This window comes from Theobroma umbraticum, unplaced genomic scaffold (genome assembly GCF_002168275.2).
Source record: "Theobroma umbraticum cultivar Fairchild unplaced genomic scaffold, ASM216827v3 scaffold_204.0, whole genome shotgun sequence".
Taxonomy (NCBI): Eukaryota; Viridiplantae; Streptophyta; class Magnoliopsida; order Malvales; family Malvaceae; genus Theobroma; species Theobroma umbraticum.
Window position 1 is genome coordinate 2,470,396 of NW_018397267.1, and position 11,088 is coordinate 2,481,483.

Here is an 11,088-nt window from a genome sequence, read left to right on the forward strand (position 1 = left end):
CCTCCCTCGCCGACCCTGACTCCGCCCTTTCCTCATGGAATCCTCGTGACCCAACCCCATGCAACTGGCGTGGCGTTTCCTGTGACTCAGCCACTGGCTCCGTCACTTCCCTCAACCTCTCCAGCACCAACCTCGCCGGCCCTTTCCCTTCCCTCCTTTGCCGTCTCCAAAACCTTACCTACGTTTCCTTGTACTACAACAACATCAATTCCACCATCCCTTCCGACATCTCCACGTGTCAAAATCTCACTCACCTTGATCTCGCCCAGAACCTCCTCACTGGTGAACTCCCCCACACTTTAGCTGACCTCCCTAACCTTAAATACCTGGATTTAACTGGTAACAATCTATCGGGAGATATTCCGGAGTCTTTCGGTCGGTTCCAAAGGCTTGAAGTTTTGTCACTCGTTTACAACCTCCTAGACGGTACAATCCCCGCCTTTTTGGGAAACATTAGTACCCTAAAAATGCTCAATTTGTCGTACAACCCTTTTAGTCCGGGTCGGATCCCACCGGCGCTTGGCAACTTAACTAACTTGGAGATTTTGTGGCTCACCGAGTGTAATTTAGTTGGCGAGATTCCTGACTCGCTGGGTCGACTCAAGAAACTCACCGATTTAGACCTGGCTATTAACCACTTAGTGGGCAAGATCCCGAGTTCTCTCACTGAGTTAACCAGCGTAGTTCAGATTGAACTCTACAACAACTCGTTGACCGGCGAACTACCTCGCAGGTTCTCGAATTTGACCAAGCTGAGACTCCTCGACGCGTCGATGAACCAGTTAACGGGAACGATTCCGGACGAGTTGACTCAGCTACCACTTGAAAGTCTCAATCTTTACCAGAACAACCTCGAAGGAGCATTACCACCGAGTATCGCCGACTCACCAGCTCTGTACGAACTGAGAATCTCTCGGAACCGACTCACGGGAGAGTTACCCCAAAACCTCGGCAAAAACTCGCCGCTTAGATGGCTCGATGTCTCTAACAACCTGTTCACCGGTCTCATACCGCCGAGTTTGTTAGGATTCTCTTGACTTGAATTATATAGTAGGATTTATAGTAGGATTAGGATTGATTAATTTTAATTAAATTAGTATATTTTATTAAAATAGTTTTTAAATTTAGTTAAATTAAAATAATATATTTTAACTATATTAAAATAAAATTATTACATTTGGTTTTTTTAAAAAAAAATTATGGTGTTAAAAAATTATTATTATTTAAATTTTAAAATTTGAATTTGAGTGTACATTATATAAGAGTTATAAGTTTAAAACTATTTTTATAATTTTATAATTATTTTTTAAAAAATAATTTTGTGATTTTTACAATAAATTAAAATCAAAGCTTGTTTAAATAAGATTAAAGATTATATATGTTATGTATTTCATAAATAAAAACTTATTTTGAACTTATAAATAAAAACTTTTCTCAACATAATAGATATATTTTTTAGATTAAAAATGTAAATTTGTGACAAGTGATATAAAAGTTTATTCAATTTTTTAAGAATATGAAATCCTCATAAAAAATATTAAGGTCGAGATAGTCTCAAACTAAAATATGTCTTTCTTCTTTATAGATTAAAAGAGTTAATGTAATAAGTTTTTATTATATAATTAAGTGAGATAGAATATTATGTATTTTATATTAGTAGGAGATAAGTCTTTTTTCACTTAATTGACATTTTTTGGGTTAAAAATGTGGATTGTAACATTATATGTAATGTACATACCTAAAAATAATATATAACAATTTTACATCATTTCCTACACCCTTATTTGTACCAAAAAAAAATTTTAAAAAAAGTTATCGAGTCCATTGCAACAGTGCACCCACAAAGCCCAACTTTGACAGGCTTTGTCCAGTTAGCCCTTCTCCAATTAGGACCAAAAAGTTAAGATCGAGCCCAATGTCATTCGGACCAGATAGAATGCTTGTCTTGAATTTGAGACAGTGAAAACTTGCACACCTGGCTAAGATCATCGGTAATGACGCAAGCCGATGAACGCTATACCATTTGATTAATCAGCATGTAAACTGGCCCATATCTATAGGCTATTAGGTCAAGTTTAGATGATGTTGCTCAAGCTTAACTATAAAATTCTTAATTTTTTCCCTGTCTGATTCTGCCTATCCAACTCCTATAGCCAGAATGCCTTTCAACAAGTAAATTAAAGAAGCTGCAAAAAGATTCCTAAAACTTTTATATTCTCAAATTGTGATAAGAAATACTGTATATTCAAACGACTTTATAGGGTAGTTTTAAACTACATTAAAATATTTAGGAAAGAGACGAAATAAAGATCAATTGAAAGCGAAATGTTTTAGATTAGTTAGACAGAGATTAATTTTTATTTATCCAAACCTTGATTATTACAACTTGTTTAGTTAAAAAAATGTTGTCGAATTACTAGATGTTTTAATCTTGGGTGTTGCACAATTAATCAATTCTTCTATTTTGTAGGTTTGAATGCTGTCGTAAATAGCAATTTTCTGGAATTTCGCTGCGTTCACACCATTAATTATTGTAGCCCAGACTCCATACTCCACATTGCCATGCAACTAATCGTGCCATAAATGACAGGATTGGCAAATAAAAGAGTTAGATCGAAACACATCAAGCCATGCATCTTGTGTGCATTGGGTACCTTTCCATCAAATTTTTTATGTTAATTATACAATTATAATCTATGGTTTTCCTTCAATTATTACGCATATAAGCCCTATACATTTATTAAATTGCATGAACATGAAATAAGAAGAAAAGGGTTTGATCAACCACCTCAACCATATCACCGGACGTTACTTGCCTAGAATGAGAACATGTCAATAATCAAGTTTAATGTTTCAATTAATCAATTAATTTGTGGCACGAAAACTAGTATCAATCCATCTAGCTAGTCAAGCTCATATTAGGTTAATTTGATTGTTCAATACTTTAACAATATTTATATGGTTATGAGCTCAGGCCCCAGATGGCCCTTCCCTTGAGGGATGATGCGAGCAGGATGCCAACTTGTTCACACCACAAAAGTGTCATAACACGTAAAAAATTTGGTAATGAAAGGGAAAATTGGGGCTTCAATGTGAAGGGATCATACCAACTTCTCATCAGCAAAAGCAATTAATTAGCTGGTGAACTTGGCGAATGAAATTTTTTTTTCTTTTGTTCTTAAAGAAATGTTGAGCCAAAAGCTTAGTCACCACCATTTTGTTTTGCATTACATATATTTGTTTACAAATTGTTATAGATATATCCATTTTCTCAGAGTTCTTTTTAGCAGGAGAATCTTGGAGAGATTAGAATGCAGAATCTGGTCCAAAATGGTTAGGTAGCTGTCTACAAGATAGAGCTTGGAAATTGCCTATAATCTATTTTAATGGGGGCAATTCAGGATTAATGTATAAACCTATATCATAACGGCCATGATATCAAAGAAAAGCTTTTCTCATTTGGTGCGGGCGATCAGGCAATCATTCTAAGGTTGATCAATATTTACCATTAAATTAGCCAAATTTCCACCCACCTCTTTCAATCTTTGCTTATGATCATGTGAGAGGGTGATGCCATGCAGGCTACTTCCACATCCCAATGGCAAATTCCTTGATGTTTAACTTGGGTCAGAAGTATTAATAAGTGTATATTTGCCAATCTACTATTCACATTTTGTTTTTGTGTATATATTGCGTTGACAAAAGTATTAGCTTGAAATTAAAGAACGGGAAACATTAATCATCATGATTTCCAACCTTGGTTTTTACTTCTAATTATATTTTCAGGATGCACCAATAATAACACTATCAAAATGGACCCTAAAATTAATTAAAACTTTAGGATTATGTGAGAAGTTGTCAATATCTAAGCACTGTTGTTTTGCTCTAATGTTTGATTATTGCTTTGGTACCAAAAATTAAAGAAAAAAAAAACACAAGACAAATTAGTGTTAATTAACTCATATATTCTGTCTAATTGTAACCCCTTAAATCTTTTTCTTGCTCAACCATGTTCTACAGCACCACAAGATTTTCCTTCTCAGTTACTCCAATCATGAGAGAGAGAGAGGAGAAAGCTTAAAAGGTTGTAGGTTTGGTGATGATGGACTTTCTCAATTGGCAAAAAGAATGAGCCACTCTTTTGCAAACAACTCATGAGGGGTAGCCCAGTTGCACAAACAAGTATGCTGATAAAGTCTGACCCTTCACAATTATGTGAAGGCATTTCTTTTTACATTGCACACCCCCTCCCTAATAATTGAAAGCTAGAACCTTTTCTTCAATGGGTTCCCCTCCCCCTCCAGCTTCTGCTACCCAATTGATTAGCTATCTGAACCTTTCCCCTCAAATTCAGGTGATTCTGCTTGGGAAAGTCTCAATGATGACCCAGCCATGACCTCACTTTTACAACAAAGGCTAAAAATACTCCTTATCAACCACAGAATTGCCTTTCTTTGATACTATGTTTCACTCCTTTACCTTTTTTTTTTTTTAATTTATCATAAAGATTTCAGAAATTGGTCACATGCAAATATATACAGATAAAAAATATTTCCTCCTATAAGGAAATTTTTCAATGATTGTTTTTCTGGTCTTGCACTATGCACACACCAGTTCCATCAATTGTCTTACATATTTTATTTTGTGTGCAATCTTAAACCAATTATTCCTACTTAATTCCTTCCTAGCTAGGTTAGGAATTTAGCCTATTTCCAACAGTGTGGTTCAATTCTTGCAACAACCTCAACCTGTTCCTAACCTATCATACGCAGGCAACACTCACATGAAAAACAATACATAGAAACAAAAAGAGGGGAAAAAAACTGTATATACATACATATTGATAATGTTCAGGAATGCACGACATGAAATTTCAAAGTTCCACTTGTCTTTATATCCTTTTGTTGATGCGGCATCCCTTCTTTTCCATCATGCTTTCTACTATAAAACGCCAAAACCTCGAGTTCGAGTGACCCAAATCTAGAACATGGCTTGTTTGTTAGCAGTATGGTTCTGTCACAGGACATGGTTTGCCAGTTGTGTGTAGGAGAAAAGAGGCATTCACAAGCAACAAAATTCAGAGGAAAACAAAAAAATATATTTGCTATTGCGTCAGTCCATCCACAAAGCAAAGCTGTAGGCTCTTTTTTGACTCTTTTACTCATCATAAATTCTATCTTTTCCCATCAAAAGGAAGAAAAAAAGAAGAACAAGAACAGGGATGGGGGCTCTTTTCCATTGTTTTTATTAACTAGAAGGTCCTACCAGAACCCTAAATTAAGGAAAAATCGAATCAAACTCTTTCTGCGATTCAACTAAATTTCGGATTAACATCTGTTATTTAACTTGAATTGGGAAACATACTCTTGGGTGATTAGTCGAGCACTTTTGTTAAATAATAAGCAAAACTACAGTGGTGATATGCATGTTCTTTCTGTTCATTTTCTTGGAGTTTTCTTACAAATTCAATGGCATTAGTTAAACAATGGGGTCCTCAGCCTCGAGTTCAACAGTGGAAATTTCTTCCATTTTTTCTAAAATCACGTGATAAACATGTGAGCTGCATTAGCTTTTTTGAATGAAGCCTATAATTCATTACATTAGCCTTATATGTACTTTAAAATATATAGTTCCTCGAGATTAAGTCTCATCATTATACCATTCTTGAGATTGTATTGAAATGATGAACATCCCATTTAGAGACTTGATCTATTAATGATTGTTGATTAGAAACCATGATCCTCTTCTAATTTATTCTTCTCTTGAATGACAGATTTTTGAACAAATTGATGTTAATCTTGCTTCAGAAATAAGCAATCCAAGCTGTAGTTTAGAAGTCTGCTCTTAGTCAACCTCTATATTTGATCACCAATTCCTTCAATTTTACAAAAGAAATCATGCGTTTAGACGACTTTTTAACTTTATCTTATGATGCATGCAAGAGATTCATCATTAGCATTAGAGAAACTGGTCATTTAATTACTGTTGGTTTCAAATTAAACGTGTTAGTGATGAATAAGAGTTTTAAGCAGTGGGAAAAAGGTGATGTAACCTTTTCTCATTGAAATTAAAAGTGGGTAGGCAGCAGTCTGCAGAAAAGTACTAGTGCTTATACTGTTTAATGCTTATTGCAATACAATACAACATGTTCTTTCAAATCTTCTCTCTCCCCTTCTGATCTGTAGGAATAGAAATAGAGCTTGCTTTTGAATAAACAGAATCAAGAAAAATCTTGTACACTTGGTCCTCACTGATTAAACTAGTATGCCACAACCACACCCTTATAATGAAATAAAATCCGAAAGAACAAAAAAAATCTTTTCCCTGATCTTTCCAAGTCGACCACCCACTAATCATTCACAAGATGCAAGAAAGGAGTTTGTACCAAAAGAAGAGAAAGTTACAATGAAAATGGCAAAAAATTTTGGCATAACAGGTGCAAAGCTTCTTTTTGGTGCAAAAAGGGCGTGAGGAAAAGTTGGGGCATGGTGGGAATGGAAGAAATGTAGAGTTGAAGCATCAGAGGACAATTATGATTATGGTTATGAACAGGCTCAAATGGGTTGGAGCCACCATTCCCCTTTTACCTAGTCTTTTGCATCTCTTTATCAACCTTATTATAATGAATCAAAGCATATACTTCCCTCAAAGTTTGTAAAAGGACTTGATTTTTGGTCCCACCCAAATCTTGGCTAGAGGGTCCTCAGAAAATGGCTCCCAATCTTTTTCAAAAAGAGTTGTGGGTCGGCATGGGGTTAGCTAGAACAGTTCTTGCACCATATGGGTGTAATTTTTTTATTTTTTTGTTAATAATTTTTAATTCCAGATGCCGGTTCTCAGTTGGGGCTTTGGTGGTTGGACCACTAAGGTTTCCATCTTTTAGATCAAGAATCTAGAAGCTCAAATTATCTCATTGACTTGCCAGTCTGCTTATTTTGTTTTTATTTGTTTCTAGTTTCACCATTGCTTTTAAGATAGCTTCATGATCTTGCTGCTTTAGTTGTCAGGCATTCTAATTTGATAGGAAAATTAGGCAAAGTTCCTGCTTGTAATCTACATATATACACTAGTTTTGGTTCTTTTGAAATTGAGATCAGACATGCATTAGATTAGACATAACCTTGTTGAGAATTTACATGCTGGGGCATCTATGTTTCCATTTGCTTTACTCAAGAAAATAATGGTATCCCATTAATCATTCAAATCCTTAGTTTTTTCATTTGGGAAACATTGCCTTGTTTCTTATTCCTTTTCCCAATGGCTTTATTCATTTGCAGCACATCTACTTGACTAGAGAAACTGACTTTGTACTTTGGAAGTACTTTGCAAAGTGTAATCAGCCAAAGTCATTTCTCATTTGAGGGCTTCTGTCTCTCTTGTTTTTGGGTCTCCGTGACTACCATTCCTTCTCCTGAATCAAAGCAATCCCATTCCACACATAATCAAAGCAAAGAGAGTAATTTTCCCCCAGCTTTATCAGGCTATATTGTCTACAGGATTACATGCTGATTATGTCTGATCTTATCTCTCTCTTATCTTCCATGAAGAAGTTTTCTATTTTTCGACGAACCTGTCCAACTTTGCCACTTATCTAATTCTAGAAAGAAACATCTCAAACGTTCAACTCGTACTAATTACATTTGATTATGAAATCTCACTGCTTTTGGTTAAACCAAACATAAAGGCTCTCTTCGTTCTATGGGCAAGGCGTACAGTGGTTGGTGAGTGGTGACAGCAAACGAGATTGGCGCTACTCATTGTTAATTGTCATGCACCTTCCCTGTGTAAGAAAGTAGGCACTTCATTATTGAATCAAAACCCACAAAAACTTAAATTGCCTTGACCAGCTCTAGTTGTAAGAGAATTTCAGATTTTATGAGCTTGAACTAGATTATCAGTGATCATTGAATGACATTGATGTTGTTCATAAATCTTCTAGCAAAACCAGACAGACGGTTTGGTCAAAATTACTTTTATTTCCATACTCACACCAGTGACTCGCCTCATTAAAGTTCAGCAAACATTTCTCGTGCATATTTGTTTTGAATTCAATGCGCACTTTACAAACAAAACCCGCAGCAAGCACGTATTCAAATAAAATCATTGCAACGAGAGCATCGAAATTAGTCTCTGTTTCAACTGATATGAAGACTTAATTGGGTGGAAATTTTCATCAATCAAAAGTCAAAAACCTGTTCCTTGTTCTGTCTTTTATTCCCTTCCCCTCTTCACAGGCTACAAACCTACAATGATTCTGCAGGATCATCTTCAAACAACCAGAATGATCGCCTAGACTCAAAGGCAGACACATTTGATTTTACATTAAAGGGATAAAATTCACTGTGAAAAAAAAAAAAGAACATGCAAAGTTATCATGCTTTTCCACAAAGGCTTTCCCCGCAACTCTCATGCCTCTTTTTCATTCTTCCCAATAGTTCCCAAGTTAATATCCTTCTCAATTTCTGGACCAATTTTTTGTATAGTGGCATTGCCAAATAATAAATTAAATAATAATAAGGTGCATTATTATTGTAGAAATAATTCCAATGGGACCCAAAAGTGGAAGCGTTAGGAAAAAACATATACAGACTTGATATTATGATTGTGAATTACTGCTATATATCAATCATGGAACACAGGATAGATCTAAAATTATTATGACTTTTATTGCATCAAAAAATTGGTGGGTATAGTGTGTTCATGTGTGGGCTAGCCCAGCATCGGGACCCCTTGTTCTTGATGCATGGTATAGCATCTTAACTATGGGACAACCACCCACATGGGACCCTGATCCCCTTGATGTTAATAGAAGATCCCATGCTTGACCCACTCTGAGGCGCCATGACTCAAAACATAGAGCAATCCTGCTCGTCCATGTGGTAGATCTCTTCTCTTTCCTTTCTTAAAGAAAAGCTTGCTGCTTGGTAGTAAACTTGTTGTTGACACGGACATGTTTGTCATTTGTTGATCTACGTAGTTTTCCATAATACATTGAATCAAAGTGTCTTTCTATGATTATATATAGATGTGATTTAAAAGTGACAGGAAGTGGATCCCCACCCCGAGACTGTCTAAATTAATTCTATATGATGATTCTAAAACTTGATGCAATCCCCCACAAAACCTAAAATATTTCCATTTGATGAAAATGTTTTATCGCTTAAATGTTAGCAAAAGTTTAAAACCTTAAGGCAACTGCCTTGGCCCACACTTTGATTGTCTAGAAGGTCATCAATGTATGTGTAGAAGGTTTTTATGTATTCTATTTTCTTTGACACTTTGATTTCCACAAGCATATGCACCCCATTGTTGCAGCATTTCCTAGCTTAGAATTCAACACGATTCTCCATTTCCAAAAATAAAAAAGAAGATATAAATTCGTACTTCATTATAAATTTTTTAAATTTCTTAAATAAATATTTAACTTAAAATTAACTAATAATAAGTTTTTCTTAAATAAACTTATCACATAACATAAATTATAAAAAGATCTAAAGAATGACTCTTATTATATTTAAAATTCTAATTAAAGGTCTCAATCTCATATCAATGTCATATAAGTTTGTTTATGTTAATTTTTAGACTCTTTTTGGGAAAAAAGGTTCCAAGTTTCCATATTGATTATCAAGAACAATTAGCAGCCAACCAAGTAGGTCCAAAATGGTGGTGGGTAGACCCTTGGCACAGTGTGCTGAGTGCAGCTGCATGGCCAAGATGAAACGAGCCGCCAACCTGGAAAAAAATGCACCACGTACTCCATCAGCAGTTTCTTTCTTTTTTTGACGCAGTCTAACCAATGTCTCGAAGCAGTGGCTGTTGGTCCCTCCATGGCTTCCACTCATCTCCCCATAGCCAAAAATATCGTTTTTGTAAGGCCATCAGATAACGCTTGCTCCAATTGCAGGCGAGTGAGGTAACTCAATTGGCCACTGTTGACTCAACATTCGCTTTTAAGTAAACGTTTCTTGATAAACATTTTAAAGGTAGAAAAATTTGAAGATTCCTTTCAAATGAGTTAAGTCACACGCTTGATTTAAGAGAAATCATGGGTCATTTTCTTCTAGTAAACCTTTTTTTGGGCACAATTATTCTAGCAGAAGTTGCTACGATATTTATGTTGTCTGCCCAAACTTTAATTTCCTACCTTACATAATTCTAGCAATATATGCAACTCAGGAAGGGAGCTCGGAGATTAATTTCCACCCTTATTTTGCTTACCAAACTCTCCTTTACATCTTTACTTTGGTTCATAAATCCAGTTGTTGGAATTCACTTCAAATTCTAGCAACTAAAGGAATTCCCATTTAATATTTTACTGTAATGTACTGCTGCTGCTGCTGCTGCTGCTGCTGCATGGCTTTGATACAAGTACTGACACCAACCTCTTAACAACAAAATTAAGACACTGTAATGTGTAATTAGGAAGGAGGGGAAATGGAAGAAATACTGTTTCATGCGCAAAGAAACTGTAGAGAATAGAGATAGTTCACCATTGTCCGTTTCTTTCCCTAAAGAATCTCGGACCAAAACAAGAACCTGATCCTGACCACATGGTTAAGGCAAGTGTCTTGACACAGGGCCTTATAGTGTAAAACTAACCTGTTTCGGGTAAAAAGTTCCCCGAGAATCTGGAATCCTGTGGAAATTTGTGTACACGAGAATTTTGTGAAGAAAAGTAAATTTTGTTACAAATCGGACAACTTTCACTGTTCTCATTGACTTTTCGAGTCACAGTGTTGATCTTTCCGTATTTCTATTTCCCTTCAATATCCAACACTTCCTCCCAATTCCTCCGAATCCATTTTCCTTCTTCTGGGTTCCAGTTATTTTATATAAGATCTTAACATCCATATTCTCAATGGAAGATGAAACCTAATTTTTACCGTCAAATTTAATCTACCAGGATGGAAATTGGAACTGTTATGAATACTGCAAACCATTCAATGGAATCACGATTCTCATGTTGCACAACTCCTTTTCCTTTAATCTGAAAATAGAAGTCAAACACCGGAGACAAAGTCAAACCAAATAAAGAGAGAAGGAATCACGTTGGGTCCACTCCGAGTAGGTGTAGTAAATTTTTCAAGT

The 11,088-nt window shown here is 35.6% G+C and overlaps 1 protein-coding gene across 1 annotated transcript; it reads left to right on the top strand.

The window, feature by feature from the left end:
• Nucleotides 1-5: 5 nt before the first annotated feature.
• LOC110424627 (uncharacterized) lies at nt 6-2,123 on the top strand (the record flags this gene model as incomplete). The annotated part of the gene is made up of 1 exon (XM_021439233.2): nt 6-2,123. A coding segment is annotated over one exon (1,032 nt), but the record flags the coding sequence as incomplete, so codon positions are not given.
• Nucleotides 2,124-11,088: the final 8,965 nt, after the last annotated feature.